This window comes from Cheilinus undulatus, linkage group 20 (genome assembly GCF_018320785.1).
Source record: "Cheilinus undulatus linkage group 20, ASM1832078v1, whole genome shotgun sequence".
In the NCBI taxonomy this organism is placed as follows: Eukaryota; Metazoa; Chordata; class Actinopteri; order Labriformes; family Labridae; genus Cheilinus; species Cheilinus undulatus.
In genome coordinates this window covers 8,086,378-8,106,558 of record NC_054884.1, presented here as the reverse complement: position 1 = coordinate 8,106,558, position 20,181 = coordinate 8,086,378, and the positions used below count along the sequence as shown (strand labels likewise).

At 40.4% G+C, this 20,181-nt stretch overlaps 1 protein-coding gene across 1 annotated transcript in view; it reads right to left on the bottom strand.

Moving 5' to 3' along the window:
* myo15b (myosin XVB) overlaps positions 1 to 20,181 on the bottom strand; it is a 58,879-nt gene that overhangs the window by 35,865 nt on the left and 2,833 nt on the right. Inside the window, exons 2-26 of the mRNA XM_041816075.1 lie at positions 19,713 to 19,763; positions 17,299 to 17,475; positions 16,203 to 16,267; positions 16,057 to 16,120; positions 13,999 to 14,108; positions 13,850 to 13,924; positions 13,370 to 13,463; positions 13,163 to 13,266; positions 12,996 to 13,059; positions 8,963 to 9,076; positions 8,702 to 8,863; positions 8,513 to 8,626; positions 8,368 to 8,426; positions 6,556 to 6,679; positions 6,376 to 6,471; positions 6,164 to 6,295; positions 5,093 to 5,218; positions 4,935 to 5,012; positions 4,645 to 4,793; positions 3,150 to 3,195; positions 2,928 to 3,052; positions 2,570 to 2,684; positions 2,310 to 2,485; positions 1,591 to 1,684; positions 1,492 to 1,507 (exon numbers count right to left, since the gene is read on the bottom strand). Coding sequence (XP_041672009.1) covers positions 1,492 to 1,507; positions 1,591 to 1,684; positions 2,310 to 2,485; positions 2,570 to 2,684; positions 2,928 to 3,052; positions 3,150 to 3,195; positions 4,645 to 4,793; positions 4,935 to 5,012; positions 5,093 to 5,218; positions 6,164 to 6,295; positions 6,376 to 6,471; positions 6,556 to 6,679; positions 8,368 to 8,426; positions 8,513 to 8,626; positions 8,702 to 8,863; positions 8,963 to 9,076; positions 12,996 to 13,059; positions 13,163 to 13,266; positions 13,370 to 13,463; positions 13,850 to 13,924; positions 13,999 to 14,108; positions 16,057 to 16,120; positions 16,203 to 16,267; positions 17,299 to 17,475; positions 19,713 to 19,763 — 2,530 coding nt within the window. The remainder of the gene's footprint in view (positions 1 to 1,491; positions 1,508 to 1,590; positions 1,685 to 2,309; positions 2,486 to 2,569; positions 2,685 to 2,927; positions 3,053 to 3,149; positions 3,196 to 4,644; positions 4,794 to 4,934; positions 5,013 to 5,092; positions 5,219 to 6,163; positions 6,296 to 6,375; positions 6,472 to 6,555; positions 6,680 to 8,367; positions 8,427 to 8,512; positions 8,627 to 8,701; positions 8,864 to 8,962; positions 9,077 to 12,995; positions 13,060 to 13,162; positions 13,267 to 13,369; positions 13,464 to 13,849; positions 13,925 to 13,998; positions 14,109 to 16,056; positions 16,121 to 16,202; positions 16,268 to 17,298; positions 17,476 to 19,712; positions 19,764 to 20,181) is intronic.

Genomic DNA, 20,181 nt, shown 5'->3' with positions numbered 1-20,181 from the left:
TGTAATTACAAACAAAGGCTTCCATACCAAGCATTAAATAAATTTCACAGTTCCTGTGTGATTCCACATTATTACAGATAATTTATGGACATCATCTCTGTCGCGCACACCTTCCAGATACATGCATTGATGCGGATTTTACAGAATTGATATGGCCATATATTTTGTGACAGCAATTCTAAAATATACTCCCCCCATGGTGCAGTCAACTAAAAAGCCAGCAGATGGCAGCAGTCGTAAAATGGCATGATGCGGCGCACGGCTCACTCAACCAAAACAAGTAGGTAATCAGACTGGTAACAGGGATCCTAGTGTTTATCCACAGCCAGAAGGCGAGAGGGAAAGATGTTGGATTATTTTGCATTTCTTCAAACACCAGAAAGTCAGGAGTTGGACATGAGTTATGCTAGCTGTAAGAAGGTAAAGCACTGCAGTAACACCAATTTCCACTGACACTAAACACCAGGCTGATTAGCAGTTAGCAACATTAGGGTAATCTGTATCATACCAACCAGCATTGAGTGATGCTGTAAACTCAAAGTTTCCCTCAACTTCTGATCAGATCATAAGCCGCATTTTATGCGCCAAACGGCGGCACTGATGACAACAGCTTCAGACAGGAGAGCATCCTCGTTCGCGTCCCACTCTCACAGAAATAATCCTATTGTATCACCATATTACCACCATTCCCATTGTCAACTTTACGCTAAGCTTTTACTTGTGAAATTCCTCACACACACCTATTGACAGTTTTCACCCAGCTCTGTCATACTGAACTTTCAAACAAGCTAGCAGTGTTTGAATTTATTAAAATCAAGATTGTGACAGTTGAGAAATAATGTAAATTCAACACTCTAATATCAAATTTTATCTCATTAAAATCTGACAAAATACACGATACATATGCCACATTAATATGTAAAGTATGAAGGGCTGAAATAAAGAAGAAATAACTGTTAAAGTCCAAATTTGTGTACAGAAATTTAAAATCAGGGAAAAATGCTGAAAAGAGTAGATTATGAGAGAAAAGGTACATATTGCTCCGGCAAATTTTCATCGTTATGGTCCTAATTCAAAAGTAACCAGGGGCCCTTAATTTTAAGTGATTTAAAACATTTTCATCATTTAAAAAACGGTACTGTACAGTGAAACACAGGTCTTTGTGTTCTTGTTTAAAATGTTGTTTTTCATTAAACTTCAGCTACATTTCAGCGATTCAACTGTCCAAATTAGTTTTATTCTGTAACTGTGTGAAATCGTTGCATAAGATATTCAAATGTTCAGTATCGATCGTAGGATCTTAAAACTCACATTAATCTTGAAATCTGCCATTTTTAAGGAGGTGTGTTATCATATAACAGGGATAGTGTTTAAATAAAGTCATCTGAGTCATCTGGAAGAGAAAGAAGGAAACGACACCTTGACCCCAAACATCAGTGGACTTTACAGGACTTTATCTCCATAAGGACACACCTGTACTGTTTCTATTACCTCTCCTATGTTGCTGCTGTTATTGTGCGAGTGTACATTCACATTTATGACACAATAAAATCAGCAAACATGGCAGTCTCTCTCCCTCCTTGTATCTACCTTCCTCCAGTGGCGTCTCTTGATGGTGTTCCTGGTGATCATCATGACGGCCCAGAACTGAGTGAACGACTGCCTCAGACGCTTGTAGTACTTCCTAGAAAAGAAAGGGGGCAGCAGCACACAAATGTTAGTATACTTACTAGTGACCTTGTTCATCAGCTGTATATAGCAGTGTGCCATCACCAGAGGTCTATTTGAGCTCAAATCGACAAAAAGATGCTCAAAAATATATGAATCCCAACACTTATAAAGATTTTCTACAGATTTTTTCTACTTCCTCAGCTTTAGAAACCCTTTAAAGTCCTCCTTACTCAGAAAGCTCAGTTTAGGAGCTCCTTTTAAGGGTAAAGATGACTGATTCTCCCCTTATACACTATATGGACAAAAGTATTTGGCCACACCTGTTCATTATTGAATTCAGGTGTTTCAATCAGACCCGTTGCCACAGGTGTATAAAATCAAGCACCTAGCCATGCAGTCTCCATTTGCAAATATTTGTGATACAGGATGGATCACAGAATGGGGTCAAAATGGAATGGCTTTCCATTGCCGAGCTGCAGCATGCAAGCCTCACATCACCAAATCCAATGGCAAGCATCAAATGGAAAGGTGTACAGCAGGGGGTTCCAAAACTTTCCAGCCCATGACCCCCAAAAACAGTCTCATAGTAATGTTCAGGTGGCCAAATACTTTTGTCCATATAGTGTATCTGCCCTCACCTGGCCTGGTGTCCTCTTATGTGGCTCTGGATGATGATGGCTTTCTGTTTGAAGAACTTGAAGTTCCTCCTGCAGAGGAAGCCTCTGATGTTCCTCTGGATGGTGATGGCGGCCCAGGTCTGCGTGCTGCTCCATTTCTCCTCCAGCTGCTGGAACAGAAGCTCCTTCAGGAACACCTGACACAGGTACAATTATACTCAAAATATGTTCATGATTAAAATAATAACTATCATTAGAGTGATAAAGAGATGGTGAGGCACCTTAGTGAGTCCCAGCTGGTACTGTCCCTCCTCTCCACCAACCATCTCCAGCAAAGCGACCGTCTGCTCTCTGTCTGACGATTCACCGACCTTCTGAGTCAGGAGAACACCGTATCTGTGTACAAATAACACTAAAGCTGTTTTCAAGTTCTCCCTGAAAGCCCCTGAAGCAGGAATCATGTAAACCAAGTAAATTATGTGGTTTATGCATGCATTATTTCAAGAGAAGGCATTCAAGGTGAAGGAAAAGTCAAATCCAAAGATGCATAACGATGAACTTTCTGATTTTATTTCCCCAGAAGAGAAAATACACACAGTAGAGACAGTCTGAGTAGAAATGCTGTGCCTGTTTCACTACCTCTCAACAAAGAAGGAGTACTGTATCCGTACTGGGAAGCCTTCTTTCCTGATGTGGATGGTCTCCAGTATCCCAGCATGCCTCAGCTGGGTCGACATGTACTCTAAGTCGAAGAGTCCAGGGAGCTGAAATGGGAGATGAGAAACACAGTACGTGATCAGACACGAGGAACTCATGTTAGGAGACTAGTTATCGTCAGCACTCACTGTTTTCTGGTGTTACCTTGACGTAGTTTGGCTTCAGACAGCGAATAAAAGTGGTTTTGCATCTGAGGGTTGAAGCAAAAAAATAAAATAAAACTAAACATTTTACTCTTCAGGAATCATGATTAACTTTGTTTATTTTACAAATCAGTCATGGTTAATATTATTTGGTTTTTGACAGAAAAGAAATAAAATAACTCCTGTAATGTCAAAGTGAAAACTGATTTCTTCAAAGGAATGTCAATTAAGTTTAAAATATTTACTGCATAAATATTCACCCCCTTTAAAGTGACTGAACTTATTCAACAATGGTCTAGCCAGTTGGTGCTAGTAGTCTCAAAATTAGTGAAATGGGGATTAGCTGAGTGCAGTGAATGTTTCTCAAGTGATTGTAGTTTAAAGACACCTTATTCTGGAATTGCCATTCACTGGTGAATCAGTATTCCTGGCTACCATTATACCATGAAGACAAAGGAACACTCCAAGTAACTCAGAGAAAACGTGATTGAAAAGTATAAGTCAGGGGATGGATACAAAAACATTTCCAAGGCTCTGGGTGAACATCACCCAGAGTTCAGTTAAATCCATCATCAAGAAATGGACAGAATATGGCACATGTATAAATCTGCCTAGATCAGGCTGTCCTCAGAAACTGAGTGACCGTGCAAGAAGGAGGCTAGTGAGAGAAGCCTCTAAGACATCTATGACTACTCGGAAGGAGTTACAAGCTTCAGCAGCTGAGATGAGAAAGACTCTGCAGACAACAGCTGTTGTTCTTCACAGTCAAAGCTTTATGGGAGAGCGGCAAAGAGAAAGTATGGTTGAAGAAAACTCATTTAATCTGGACTAGATTTCCCCAAAAGGCATGTGGGAGACTCCATAGTCAGGAAGAAAGTTCATTGGTCCGATGAGACCAAAATGGTGCTTTATAGACATGAGATAAGACACCAAACAATACACATCTCCACAAATACACCATCCCCACTGAAGCACAGCAGTGGCAGCATCATGACGTGGGGATGCTTCTCTCCAGTCGGCCATGGAGGGCTCATAAAGGTAGAGGGATTAAAATTATCAAAGAGTTTAACATCTAAGGGGGTGACAACTTTTTATAGGCCCCATAAGTGTCCAACTTTCAGGCAGGATAAATCTGCAAGAGCAATTTTGAAACTTCTTAAAAACAACAATAAAAGTGCACCAGTGGCCTATTGGTTGGGTTACAAATAAGGTTATAAATAAGGGCATAAAAGCCCAAAATATATCTTTGAAAAAGTCTAATTGAGACTGAAATTTTCATCTTCTCTCAGTGGGAAGACACTGATAATCAAGACCAGCTGTCACAAATGGCACATTTCTTTCCATGGCGTTTACATAAACCAAATCAACCACAAACTCAACACAGCAGTTGATTTTAAAGACAGAGTAAAAAGTATTCCTCATGTTTGGTACCACTCTGACCCATAGATTAAATAATTACAGCTTGGTTGTAAGTTGGCCTGACTGGTGTTTTTCACCTCTCCAGACGGGTGGTGAGTTCAGTGAGAGACTGCAGGAAATGTGAGGCGGCGGTGGAAGGCTGCTGTCGGAGGCCTTTTCCTCTCCAGCCGAGCTCTCTCTGCTGAATATAACCATCCTGAACCTTCCTGAACAGCTCCGACACCATCTGAAAGAAACAATGTTAAAGACTAAAGCTTTAATCTGAAAAAATATGTTGAAGTGTCTTTCAGTGTGAGTTACATTTCTTCTCATCTTCATTCCAACATCATGACATTCAAGTACAACTTAGGGTGATGTGAAGGTTCACCTTCAACCGACTCCTGGCAAAAAGCTCCAACACTTCAGTCCTAAACTGGTCGTGGTTCTTATTTAGGAAGTTATGAACCTGGGAGAGAGGATATTTAAACATGGTCACTGCACAGGTTACTCTCTGATGGCCCAGCTTTATAAAGCAGTGTTTGAGACCTGATAAGTGACAGCTCCAGCGTAGTGGTAGATAGTGAAGACTGGCAGGGGGTTTTTGGGCTTGGCATAGAACGGGCTGTTCCCATGGTGGTAGTGGCACTTCTGGAGGAAAGTGTGGTCTGTCGCCTGAAGAAATAATAACACCAAAACACATATATCATGGTTTTTTAGCACTATACATTACTCCAAAGTGAATCAGATTTAGAACAAGATGTAAATTTTGTGTGTAAAACAAATTGAAATACATGCTAAAGCTCAGTTTTTAATTTAAAAATTATTAAATGTGGCATATAGTAAAAAACCAAATACATTTAATTGAATATAACACATTTTCCATGTGTTTCATTGAGTTTATAAAAGAAAATCTAATGTGAAAACAACATACAATCAAACCTGGTAAATTAGACGAAGCTGTTTGGAGACAGTTGGCCTGATGAAGACTTTTTGCCATTTAAAGTTTGATACTATTTGACACTGTAAATTATATCACACAATACATGTTACTTTTGGCTGACCACTGAAGTCAACCCTACACCTGGGTCTGTATGTGTCTGACTGAGTGACTCTACTTTCAGAGTCATACCATACAGAGTGGCACTATGGGCGGGGTTTAGTTGTACTGAAAACCCTATGATGGCTGCCTCCACTGAGGTAAATACCTCAGATATAGCTGTGGCATTGTGTCCGTTTTACCAAAACTGGACGTTTCACTGTGAAATAGAAGATAAAAACAACCCTAAAAGCTTTTCATGATGGGAAAGATGTTTTCGCTCTGTCGCTGACCTGCTTCGGCATGAGTGTGTGATAGGGAGGGAAAGGGTTTCTTGTGGCATGAACGCTTGAATACAATGGCTGCTAGTGGAGCGTTAGCTCAGACTTAGCCACAGCGCCACTTTAGTCAGAACTGGACAACATTTCTTTATGAAAGAACCGGAATTCCCATCACCAGTATCCCGACCGACCTTGGCATCTGTTTTCGCTGAAGCTCTACCATTAATAGTCTAATTTTTATGTCACAGACAGTCTGTAATATAAAGAGTAGGGATGTATGTGCATGCTGTTAATGTGTACTTGTGGTAGGCAGGTCTGGTCGTCCAGTATTCGGAGGATGCCGTGTGGTCTGGAGGAGATCAGATCAAGACAAGAGTGAAAGTTTTTGAGTGGCATCGGGTACCACTGGATCTGCTCTGCACTGTACTCCTCCTGCAAGAATCACAGAATATCAGAAGACTGTGCATACACGTTTAGGATATTCATGTAGTTTTATCATACATCCCACTGACCTGCTCCTGTGAGATCACTGCTTTGTTGACAAAGTGTTGCAGCTGCTCGTTGGCAAAGTTTATACACAGCTGCTCAAAGCTGTTCACTCCAAGATCCTGAGAAACACAAGGGTAGAATGAAAGTAAATTCAGCAAGAGGATTTTTGAGTCCCCACATCCCGGTCCAGATTGAATACGAACCTCAAACCCGTAGATGTCTACTATTCCCACAGTGCTGTCCATCTCTGTGGGACTCAGCCAGTCATTGATCTGCTCGAGCAGCCAGTCAAACAGCACTGAATATAAAGCTTTGGCAATAGCATCTCTGCAAAGACAACAAAGAGAAGAGGCTAACTGAGACATGTTTTCACCTACACTGCTTTGTTCATTGACATGTGCTACATATTTTTTGTCGTTGCATTGCTTTAGAACTTTTACCACATAGTTTTTCCAGGCATACATCCACAAGGCAACCGACCTCCAATCTGATTTGACCAGAGTCAACCTTCCTGGGGCACCTCAGCCGCAATTTCAGGGTTGAACAGTGAAGTAGGGAGTATATGTGGCAAATAAATTGAGGGCAACATCGAACTGGAAGGAGGACTGACACAACCCTGGTCGTGCTTCTGGATGTCTATGCATATCACAGGTAGCATGTGTAAATAATCTGGGGGGATGTGGGGCGTACGAATGGCCAGAGAGCTGATCCTAACCGTTTTTCCAAAGTGCGCCCCCTACTCATATTTGAGAAAAGCTAAGCCCCCCATGACCACTTGAAAAATTAAAAAGTAATTTTGATTGTTTTCTTTGACAAAGTCCCAACCTAATAGGCCCACATACACTTGTTCTTGACAGAAGATCTATTTATAAACTATCCATTATTTCGATGGTATATTAGGGCCACTCTAGAAGAAAAAACAATAATAAAGAGGATCTGTTAATTTAAAAAAAAAAAAAAAAAAAAAAAAACACTCAACATGTTCAAGTTTAAAAAAATTAATTTACTTGAACCAAAACAGAATTTCTGAGACTATAAAATTGAAAATCCAGCCACTGTTTTCTGTTTCGGTTCCTTTGATTTTTTCCTAATTTACACTTTGGTAAATTTGTGATTGTAAAAACTTTCCAGTATTAAAATTTTATATTTTTTAATTTGGAAGTTTCAATGTTTTTTCTTGTAAATTTCAGACTTTCTTTAAACTCTGAAATTCTGAGTTTATTTCTTGTAAATATGCAACTTTATAATCTAAAGAATTGTTGGAATTCTTCAAACATTTTGACTTTTCTGTACAAAAATGAACAGATTTTCTCTACATTAGTCCCCAATACATTAAGTTCCTACGCCTTGTTTTAAAAAATATACGTAGACATCTAATTTTGACAACGTCAGAGAAGAGCAGGGTCCCATGCTCCCCTTGAGATCTTTGGCATCTGTCTAGGGGTGCCCAGACCCCAGGTTGGGAACCACTGGCCTAGGATACCATCCAGGTAGGTAGTAGTTTTGCCACAAGCTCCTGGTCCACAGCCCCTGCTGTGGATGTCCCAACGGCCTGAAAACCGCTGGCGGTCTCCAGGCATATTACCAGAGGTGAATAGCACCCCTTCCATGCCTAAAACTTATGCATATGGCTGTATACGTACATATTTAAGTTACTCTATTGGTGTGGTGGCTGTTGCATAAATCAGACATTGCATCTTTCACAAATTATGCCCATCTTGTATCTCATTGCACATTTCACAATTTAGGAACTAATCTGTTATTTAACAATCATTTTGTGCAGGCTGTCTCGCATTTTTTCAATTGTTAAAGGTTTTAAAAATCATTCAGTGTGTGCCAGACTTAAGGGGAGCCAGGCAGAGGTCTTAGAAGCTGCTTTAATGGGATTCTGGTTCTACCAACTCAAAAACCAACCTAGGAAAATTTCTCTAATGGTGTCATTTGAATTTTAGTTAAAGGCTCTTTAATTTGTGCTGACATCCAGCCCCCACAAATGTCTGAGGAACCCTTCTCACCTTGATTCTATGGCACTTTCCACAGACAGAGGGCAGTAGATCCTGTCGTAGGTCGTCTCCTGTGGATGAAAGCAGGATTAAGTTTGCACACCTGAAGATAAATAATCACGCAAGAGGGCCGACTGATTCATCAGAGGCTGCTTACTGTGACTCTGTGAGTGATGACAGTCTGTAGGGCCTCTGAGGAAATCTGCAGCAAGGAGCCAACCCTCCGAGCCTCGGCCTCGCTGAAGATACGAGCCACCTCAAACGACTCGCTCTGATGCACAAACAACAACTGAGGTGTGATATCAATGTCAGATCGAATTCCCCTACGACTACCACACAAACACACCTCATACGAGCTGAAGCACATGTTGCCGAGCTGCAGGATCGAAGAGAGGATGGCCCAGACGGTGCAGATCTGGTCAGTGTGTAGACCGATGGTTTCAAAGCACTGCACCAAAAGCTGGAAGTCCTGCTTGTCCTGTTTACCCTTCAACTCACAAGCACCACCCTCAAGGAGAAGAGAGACAAATACATAAAGAGCAAAAAGCATGAAAAATAAAAAAACAGACACTGAGAATATTTCTATGCTCGTTAGCGTGCTCTGTACTTGATTTAGGTAGTAATAGGTCTCAGCTCCCTGCAGGTAGAGCTCCTGTTTGTCGTACTCGTTCATACCTGCCAGCAGCTCATAAAACACGTGGTAGTTCCTCTCCTCTTTGGCCTATAAGGAAAATGAGACCAGCATGGACTGCTTTGGAAGAGAGTCACATTTTTGTCATAGCAGTTTCATTCACATCATACTGAAAAAAAACAATAGTGGAAGGGAGACAAACACGGAGGAGCAAGCCAGATCCCTGTGCTATGTCATTATATTTATTAGAACATGACTTTAGTCTCTACAGAATATCATCGTCACAGATGCACTTTGTAGTAGTGGCAGGAATAGTGATTTACAGTATATTGTTCAAACATATTAGTGCAAGTGCAGTTCACTGTCAGTATGTAACTATTTGTTTTAGTTATAACCATCATCTTATATTGCACTATTTTAAATCCTTGCTGCTGACTTGGTGGTAGAGTCTAATTCACAAAACTATCTGACAAATTTCTAAAGTCCCAGGGTCTCGTTTATAAAACAGTGCGTAGAGTCCATAGTAAAATTGCACATGCGCCAAAAACCCAAAATTTGCACTCCCAGGGTGCACATGGCCTAGTGGTTAGGTTGCACCCCATGCACAAAAGCAGCCTAGACTCAAGTCTAAAGGCCTTTGCACACTCAGTCCGTTTTTCCGTTCGAATTTTTTGCACATTAAAAATTATAAAACAATATCATGTTGTTCTTATCATGTTTGCACACTGACGCTGAAACTTAAGTCTCTCATTATTCTTCATGGAACGGGCTCAATTTAGTGCGAATTTCTTGCATCAATCCAAGTCATTTAGACGTTCCCAACCTGGGGTCCGGGAAATTTGATCTGCACATATTAACAGACATCATGGCATAAGGCTTATAATAATCCATACAGTGGTTTGGGGGTAAAATAATTTATGTTTAGGGCTACTTTGTTTGGATTTACACAAAAATAAGATTAAAATTTATGTTAATTTTGGCCACAAAGAATCAGTATTTTTTCCGTCCTAGGGGGTTTCAAGTTTTCTTATATAAAGTATGGGGCTCAAAGGAAAAAAGGTTGGGAACCACTGATTTAGATGGTGATTTAGATGGTGATTGATGATTCAGAGCTGTGCCTGCTGCTTCCTTCTCTGCCACTCGCTCAGCACCCTCCCTTTCTCCCTCCTTGTATCGCACCAAAACCTTACTTTGAACACTGTGATTTGACCAAGCGGCAAACTATGGTCCTGAAAAATGAAGCCAATGTGGAAGTGCAAAAAATTGTGATACCGTGAGTGTCCACTTGAGGCTGGCTGCAGGAACGCCAGAAGTCCCGTCTGAACACCTGTTAAAAGGCCGTTTTTTACACTAGAAATAAACTGGTTTGTAGCCTGGTTCAAAAAACCAAATGTGTCTCATTCTTCATGTGCTCTCACTGTACGGAGGGTGAATTTTTTTTTTACCACAATCGTTTAGATTATATTCAGGAAAAACCTCACTGCACACTGATTGGCGCGTCTCATTTGATTGACAGATAGCTCGACAGGCAGAAGCTACATTTCTGTCAACCAGAATGCTAGCTAGCTAGCTGATAGGAAGTCCAGCTTAGTGGGCGGGCTGTTAGGTTGATCCAAAGTTCGGGTTGAGGCCACGATTTCGATAAGGAAGCCACTGCGGATTGGCTTCAAAAGCTGTTTGAGTCCGCCTACTTTAATCAGATGGCTGACATCACACATGGTTTGTCCAATTCTTTCTACAATCTATAATTTACCGTGTATCATGTGGCAATCAACCATGGAAATATAACAGATAAAGGCATCAGTTTGTCACTGCCACCTAACATTCATATGGTTGCCATATGAATCTTTGTCAGGATGGATGGATTCAGAGTGATTGTTGAGGATTTTATTTACAGTTTATTTACATCGCAGTACGAAACAATTTGCCTCCTGCAACGAATTTTTGTAGTCCACAAATAAAACGCAACGGACTCAGTGTGCGTGACGTTTACTTTGGATTAGGGATTGAAAACAAAGACATCACAAAACAACAGACTCAATGTGCAAAGACCTTGACTTTTTAAGGGTAAAATAGGAGGCAGATTTACGTTTGTGCATTTCCAGGCGGATTGGGATTTATAAAGATGGAATTGCATGAAAATGTGCATGTGCACCATTTTATAAATTGGAACTGTTCTTGGAGAGCGCCATTTTCAAAGTTTTTTTTCTGGGGGGGCTTTTTTATGCTTTTATTCAAAGAGGATTGCCCCAAAGAAGGAAATTTGTTGAATTTTGTTAACTCAGAGGCCCCATTGATTGTGAACAATGGAGCACACAGCAGGTGCCCTTTAAAACTTTTTTGTCCGTGCCCCTCAAACATTCTGTATCTCCATTCACTCCATTATCTATAGGGTTCTACTCCTTTGTAATGCAAGAACATTTATTAAGTTTCTGCTTGCTTTAATATTTTGAGAATTTATGCTAGCTTTAGCTTATTTGGTACTGCTACTGACAGTTTGCTTTGTGTTGACTTTGCGTACAATATATTTAATGTAATTTTATATGTTTTATTTGTAGTTTCACAACTTCCAACATTATTAAACCTGTGGACAACAACCTGTGGTCTTCAGAGTCGTAATGTGAAGAAGATGTTGACACTTGCTGCCAGTGCTCTAATTCAGCATTGAACTGAGACAGAGACAGTACAAGTGTTTTAATGGAAATTTTGGGAAAGGGTTGTACATTTTAGAGAGTTTCACTGGAAGTTGTGGAAATTTGCGTGAAATTTTTGAGTATTTGAAAAATTTGGATTTTTTTTATGTTTAGTGTAAACTGTTGGGAAATTTCAAGGCATTTTTGTGAAAATTTGGAAAATGTCTTTGTAATTTTGGGTGGTATTTAATTTTTTGTGGGGAGAATTTACTTCAAAATTTTTAGAAACTTTGAGAAATATTACAATTTGGGGAATTTGGGAATTTTTTAGGATGTTTGAAAGAATTTCATCACTTTTATTGAATCTTGGATAATATATATGTATTTTTGAGGGAAACTGCATAAAGATTTGGGGGGAATTTGTAAAGGTTTTCAGGAATTTAAATTGATTTTTGTGGGGATATTTTTATTTTAAAAAATTAGGCTTTATGATAAAGTTTTGCTGAAACATTTGAGGGATATTTGAAGAAATTTGGGGGTGACTTTACATGGGGAACTTTAAAAATATTTCTAGGAATTTCACAGAAATTCTAGGTAGTTTCTTTGAAATTTTAGGGAATTTATGTGGATATTGGATGCCAAAATTTTTTTAAGGCTGAGCTTCTAAACTTATCAGGTCCTAATTATCCCAAATAAGTGGGAGAAACTAAAAGTGTATTCAAAACAAAAGCTCGGGACTCAGGAGTCAAGCAAAGTGAATGGTGCTCCAAAATGGCTTCAATTCACCACCCTACCGTACGTCACCAATTTCCCTCTGCCTACAAAACGTTCGTACGTGTGAGTCTGTGCACATTTTACGGACAAGTCTGTTTTTTTATAGATCACATCATTTGCCCGAGAAGTAGCGTACGCAAACTTCACATCCTGTTTCTTGCATACGAAACTTTTACAAATGAGACTCCTGGACATGACCATGAAGGACCAACTTGTATGCCCCACGAAGTTTGTATTTCTCAAGTTCTCTGAGTTTCTTTAACAAGTATAAGATTTCTAACCTTCTGCTATCACTATGTACTAACATGAAATGTTCAGCTGGACAGTTCCCGTCTACTTCACATGTCCAACATCACCTTTATGGTTGTAAACGGCAATGACAACGACTGTATTTAGATATTCAGAAGGTAAACAATCACAGCTGTCACTATCTAGCTGTTGGACAACAGCAAATCTAGAACAAGAACTAGTTGTCAGCTGTTCATTATTTAAACTTTGGTGCTGTAGACATGTAATAACTTACAGGAACAGAAAATTAAGCTTGAATTGAGCTGAAAGTGTGAAATAAGTACTCCACAGCACACCTCACTCAGTGTTCTCACCTGAAACACAACCCTGGACTTCTCAAGGAGGTACTTGGACAGAGACGTCCCTACAACAACCCCGCTGTCCGCCATAATGAGAGAGGGTTTAACAGATAAACCAAGCCAATCAGGAGGAGCATGAATTAACGATATTTACTAAGATGGCAAACACAAGCTGGACTCACTGGAGGATGTGGATGTGGAGGTATTTCCCGAATCGGCTGGAGTTGTTGTTCAGGATCGTCTTGGCATTTCCGAAGCTCTCCAGGATTGGAAAGGCCTCCATTGGCTGGTAAGTGTGGAGAAAGACAGACAAAAAAGGGCATTAACATGTGCAGTGTAACATTAACAAACTACTTTAAAGTGGACTGTCTGTGTTCCCAGTGACTTACCTGTCTAAGGTTGTCGTTTCTACCCTGATACATGGAGCTCAGGTAGTGGACTATCAGCTTTGTAGCTTCTGTCTTCCCTGAACCGCTCTGGCCACTGAACACAAAATAGAAATAAGTAATTCTGTTAACAGGACACAACTTTTCCATTGGGAATTTTACAAAATAACTGGCAGTGGAGAGGTGACAGCCACCATTATAGATCATGAAAACCAGAGAAGCTCTGGTTAAATGTATTTAAAAGTCTGCATTAATGCTGACTGATTTTTGATACTATCTAAAGCCAATACCGTTTTGAGCTAAATGCCAATATTGGCACGCTAATGATAACTAGTTCTCAGTTCAGGGGTAGCATCCTACAAAAGACCCAGTCTTCGCAGCTTTGATGGCTGAAATTGAACTATTGAAACATCTGGGTGAATCATCGTTTTTCTTAAAGTACATTTCATTGAAATACTGCAGAAACTGGGTAGTTTTTGGTACCTGATGATGATGCATTGCTCCTGAGTTGATGTTTGAGACTGACTGAAGGCAGCATCAGCTATGGCGTACACGTGTCTGGAAAAGAACAACAGAAGTCAACATGAGGACTACGTCCAAATAGACATTAATAAGGAGATATGTTTACTCACGGTGGATTCCTATGCTGCCCTCTCCCGAGGTATTTCAGTCTCAGCTCCTCTGTGTAGATGTTCACAGGCTTGAAGGGGTTGATGGACAGCAGCATGTTTCCAATGTAAGTCTGAGGGAGAAGACAATAATATCCAGACTTTAAAAGAAAAACATGCTCAGTATTTATTGTTCACTCTTCTGGATGGAGGGGAAGCAAATTCCTTTAATTATTCAGACTCTTCGAGGAAAAACTTGGAAAAATGGAAAAAACAAGGACATCTGGCCTTAAGATCATGGCATAAATTGCATGGGTATACTGTCAAAGCAACAGCTGATGACTCCCAAAACTTAAACTTCTATAATTAGTATAATTTTTGCTTTATTGACAAGCAGAACTGCAATCATAGCAAGTAGCGCATTATCTTTGACGAGACTCATTTTATATACTACAGGCTATATGCAGCTACAGGGTGGGCATGAAAAGAAAGGGTAGAAACTGAGACCTTGTCCACACGAATTCAGGAGTATACGCAAAAGGTTTTTGTTGTGTCTGCATTTCATCCACGCTGAAATGGCATTTTGGGAGGCCGTAAACACTGCTTTTGGAAACCGTGTCCCAGACAAGCGCCCACCTCTGGTCCTGAAAAATGCCAATGCAGAAGTGCAAAAAATTGAAATACGGTGAGTGTCCACTTGAGGCTGGCTGCAGGAACATCGAAAGTCCCGTCTGAACGCATGTTAAAAAGCCAGTTTTCAGACAAGAAATAAACTGGTTTACAACCTGGTTCAAAAAAACAAACAAACATAGTTAATGTCTTCATGGTGAATTTTTTTGTCGTTTCGATTACATTTAGGAAAAACCTTACTGTGCACTGATTGGCGCGTCTCATTTAATTGACAGATAGCTCGACAGGCAGAGCTACTGAGCTTATTATGGCTTTTACAGCAAAATCTGATGCTCCTATGCTGCCACAGAGAACAGCATACACCAGATGTTCTTGAATCCACCACAGAGAACGGAGGGCAGAAAGATTGGGACAATTTTCCATCATCTTCTTCTCTCTTTTGTTGCATTTCTGTGACAGCGTTACAGCGCCCCTTACAGGCTTGACATACTACAGCGTTCTCAGTCGTTTCCAGTGGTTTTGTGCTTATGTGGACATTTCCAAAAAGGATCCCATATTTACAGAAAACTTTTTCAAAATAAAATGGTAGCATATTGTTTTCATTTCCTTGTGGACATGGCCTTAACAATAGAAAGTAGCTGCAACAGATATTATGCTTTGTCTCCTCTGGTTGCAGTGGTGTGAATTGACAGGCTGTCAGAGTTGGCCTGTTGCAAGAAACTGCTAGTTCTACCTTGTCTCATTGTGAATCTCTGGTCTGAACTAGGCTTCAGAACAATTTTGACACTGCTACACTATATGGACAAAAGTATTTGGCCACACCTATTAATGATTGAATTCCAGAGTTTCAGTTAGACCTGTTGCTACAGGTATATTGAAACAAGAACCTAGTTTTGCAGCCTCCACTTGCAAACATTTGTACAAAAATGGGTTGTTCTGAAGAGCTCAGTGACTCCAAGCGTGGTTCTGTGATGGATGTCCCCATTGCAATAAGACAGTTTGTGAAATTTCATCCCTGCTGGATATTCCACAGTCACCTGTCAGTGATATTTTTAGAAAGTGGAAGCGTTTAGGAACAACAGCAACTCAGCAGAAGACCATGTAAAATCACAAAGTGGGATCAACAACTGCCATCACCACCGCTCTGCTATAGAGTTCTGAAATTCCACTGGCATTAATGTAAACACACAAACTGTGCTTTATGGGTGGGTTTGCATGGCCGAGCAGCTGCATGCAAGCCTCACATCACCAAGTTTAATGCCAAGCGTTGAATGAAGTGGTGTGTATCATACCAACACAGGCCTAATGTGTTCATGCATTTTGTCTCCAAAACCTCATCAAAGATAAATTCCTGTTTCAGAATAGAATCATTTCATCATGAGTGCAAAACATGTTTTACTTACTGTCAAATAATTTCAATATACATAAGTGTAAGATAATGTTGAAACTTACATAGATACAGTCACGCTGGAACCGTTTCTTCAGATTCAGCAGCACAGAGCTCTCACATACTTCTCTATAACATTGGAAAAACATTTTTAAAAAGCATATTTATACTTAACAATAAGTGGTATGTGAGGGTTTGTGCATGGACTCACTCCAGCTGAGACAGATCCTCCACTTCGTCCACCTCTACTGCCCTTTTGCTTCCAGAAATCACCACCTGAAAAACAAGCAGAACAGGAGTCATGTTTAAAAGCTCACCACTCTTAGTCATGACTTTGGCATCCAGAAAAATAACCTTTACCTTCTCTATAAACATTCTCCTACTGTGGCTACCACTGAATTAAATAAGTCTTGACCTGAGCGTCCCTGCAGCTAACGGTGGCCTCCACTCATAACCTTTTCACAGCAGCTAACCAATCCACATGCAGCTGCGTGATAGCTGATATACTGCAATCTCATACCGCCGTGCCGTGCTGTGTTGTATGCTCTATTATCAGTACAGACGAGGAAATAAATAAACCAGCAGTGGGTCTTTTGTGTCCTTTTGTCTGGTGTTCACAGAGGCAATAAGTGATGAAGTGCAGCTGATAAACACCAACACTCCAACCCTTTGCCTTTACACCATCACTTTCTGACTTTAAGGTAATATTCTTCCACTGGGTGTCAATGTGGAGCATGCTGGGAAATTGTAATACTGTTATGAAAACACAAACATCACAGTACACAGTACAAAAATCTCAGTTTGCCATGCAGAACTTCTCCCACAGTCCAAAAACATGCTAATTAGGTTAACTGTTAACCCTAAATTGTCTACAGGTGTGAGTGTCTCAGGTTGTCTGTCCTGGGACAGACTGCCGCCTGGTCCAGGGTGTACCCTGTCTCTCGCCCAATGACAGTTGGGATTGGCTCCAGCGTCCTGCAACCCCAAATGGGATGAGCAGTATAGATAATGGATGACTTCTTATTACATCTCTCCCACTCCTGTGTTTGCACACGGCCCTGCAGTCTCACACTTTATATGGGTATAAAAGGGCCTTTTTTTGACTTTATGCTAATTAGGAAAAACTTGAAGGAGTTTACAAGAGCGTGGCATTCATCAATTTAAGAACACAAACAGTTTAAGAGTGTGAATCTGACAATTTTTAAGAAATTTGATTAAAAATCTTAGAAGATATCAGTGCGTGAGGTTTGTTTTTCCAATCATTCACCAACCAATCACATCTTATTCTCACAACAGCACATCTTTACCTGTGTGTTGACCAGTCGGCTCTCCAGCATATCCTGGGTGGGATCTTCTGATTCCCAGGGGCCCCTCCCATTGTCTGCAGGAACCGTCCTGGCCTGGCCCTCATCATCATAAATGGTCCACTTGGTTAGCTTCTCCACCGTCTGATGGGGCAACAAGTTCTCAGCACGCAGCCAGTCCTGGATCAAAGATTAAAAACGGCCTTAAAAATACAATGTCGCCTCACTGATTCACTGATTCCAATATTAAGCAACATAATGCAACATTTTTGCTGTTAAATACAACCTGTATTCCAAAAAAGCTGGGACACTGTATGAAATGCAACCTAAAGCAGACTGCAATGATTGTCAAGTCTCAAAAGCCCACATTTTATTCACAATAGAACATAAACATCATATCATGTTGAAACTGAGACAATTAAAAGTTTCACGAGAAAATAGTAGCTCATTTTGATTTTGATGGCAGCAACACATGTCAAAAAAGACAAGGGACAAGGCCATGTTTACAATTGTGAAGCATCCCCTCTTCTTTAAACAACAGTGTGGGGAAGTGAGGAGATCAGTTGTTGAAGTTTTAGGAGAGGAATGCTGTCCCACTTATCTGAATGAGAATTCTAGTTGCCCAACAGTGCTGGATCTTCTCTGCAGTATTTTCATTTTATGATGCTTCAAATGTTTTATGCATTTAAAGCATCATACAGTGGTGTAGCATAGTCTTGCTAAAACATGCAAGGCCTTCCCTGAAAGAGTCATTGTCTGGATGGTAGCACATGCTACTCTGCTATCTACTTTTCAGCATTGATAGTTCCTTTCCAGATGTGTTAGCTGCCCACACCATAGGCACTAATGCAACCCCATACCATCAGAGATAAAAGCTTTTGAACTGTGTGCTGCTAACAAGCTGGATGGTCCCTCTCCTCTTTAGTCTGCAGGAAACAGGTGATTTCCATGATTTCCAAAAATAATTTCAAGTTTTGATTCATCTGACCACAGAACAGTTTTCCATTTTGCCACATTAAATGAACTTTGGTGTAGAAAATACAGCAGCGTTTCTGGATTGTGTTCAAATATGGCTTCTTCTTTGCATTTGTGGATGGGACAGTGGACTGTGGTGATAGACAAGGATATCCTGAAATGTTCCTGCAGTGCCTCCTCAGGGCCTGAAGATCATGAGTATCCAATACTGACTGCTTAGTCTCTTGCACACAAAGATTTCTCCAGATTCTCTGAATGTTTTGATGATTGAGTAATAATTTTCTGAAATTATTCCACAATTTTAAGTTTCAGGTTTTTTTGCAGATTGGTAAACCTCTGCCATCTTTACTTCTGGTAGAGTCTACCTCTCTAAAATGCTCCTTTTAGTCCATGTTACTGACCTGTTGCCAATTAACCATTTAAGTTGCAGAATGCTTCTCCGGCTGTTTTTTCATTACTTCTACTTTCCTTTTCCAGCCTTTTGTTGCCCCGTCCCTACTTTTCTGAGACGTGTTGTTGCCATCCAATTCAAAACAAGTTAAAATTTTTCATGAAACTGTTAAATGTCACAGTTTCAACATGTGATATGATGTTTGTGTTCTCTTGTGGATAAAATATGGATTTACTAGATTTGACAATCATTGAATTCTGGTTTTTATTTACAATGTGTCCCAACTTTTTTGGAATACTACATGCAAACATGTAGTAAACAACAGGCTGTAGATACTAGCAGAGTCATATTTGCATAAAATCCAGTAACATTACCATACATTGTTAGTTAACGTGGTTCTTAGGCTTCTCACAATGTCTGCCAGCTTCACTGCCATCAGTTTACCAATAAATGTTAGCCGTCTATGGCTATAGCTGTCTAAGACAGGTGTGCTGGCAGGTCGAGAAGCCCCTGACTGCAGTGTTCAGTTTGGGCGGTGCTCAACATTCGGGGCGGGTCCAACGTTTGACTCCACCCATCTCAATGTTCCATAAACCAATCATGTTCAGTCTCGTCACATACAACTTCACTTCATTTCGCAACATTTTGGTAGCAATCAAACCGGCATCGAAATACGAACAATGGAGCTTCACTCTCATCGTCAGATGATGATGATGAAGAGGAAATATCGTCACCATCAGCCTCTTCCAGTTCAAAAGACAGGTTGAGGGCATGAGTGACTTTCATAAAAAGGCGTCTTCTCTACAAACAAGTATCTACTCCAGACCATATCCACCTGTCCTCCTCCTCCCTCCCCTCATCCACAAACAGCTGAAACCTCGTTTCTGTCTCTCTCCCCTACTCTTCCAAAACATAACTCCTAATCAACTAAAAAAATGCCTAAATTTCTCTCCCACTCATCTACATAAACTCCAAATCAGTAAATACCTTTCTAAATACCACTAACTCGTGGGCGGGGTCAAATGCTGGATCCAGCCAATAGCATGCTGACATTGAGCTCCAACTCAGCCAATGGCTGAGCAGCGTTGAGCTCCACACCGAACTGCACACAGCAGTCAGGGTTTCTTGGGCAGGTCTGCCAGTATTGAGTGTTGTTTTCAGTTCTGTCAGTAGATGGTGCTGTTCTTTCTTTTGTATTCCTTTGCTAGAGTTATCACAGCCAATCAGAAAGACCCAGGTCAGGAAGATTCAGGACGTGAGTCTGCTATGTTTAGTTAATGGCTGACAGCGACAGAGGTCAGTGTGAAATTAAATCGTCATCCATCCTTTGTTGTTGTTTTACCGAAAGCATTGCCTGTGAGTATTTATATCATTTAACATGTCTAAAAGGATATTTTGAGGATCATTTTGTGTTTCTAGTATTTTGAAGAGTTATAATTAATGAACCGTTGTTTCAGTGATACGACCTTATTGTGACTTTATGCAGTTTTGAGATATAACTCATCTTAGATCGTTTCTTG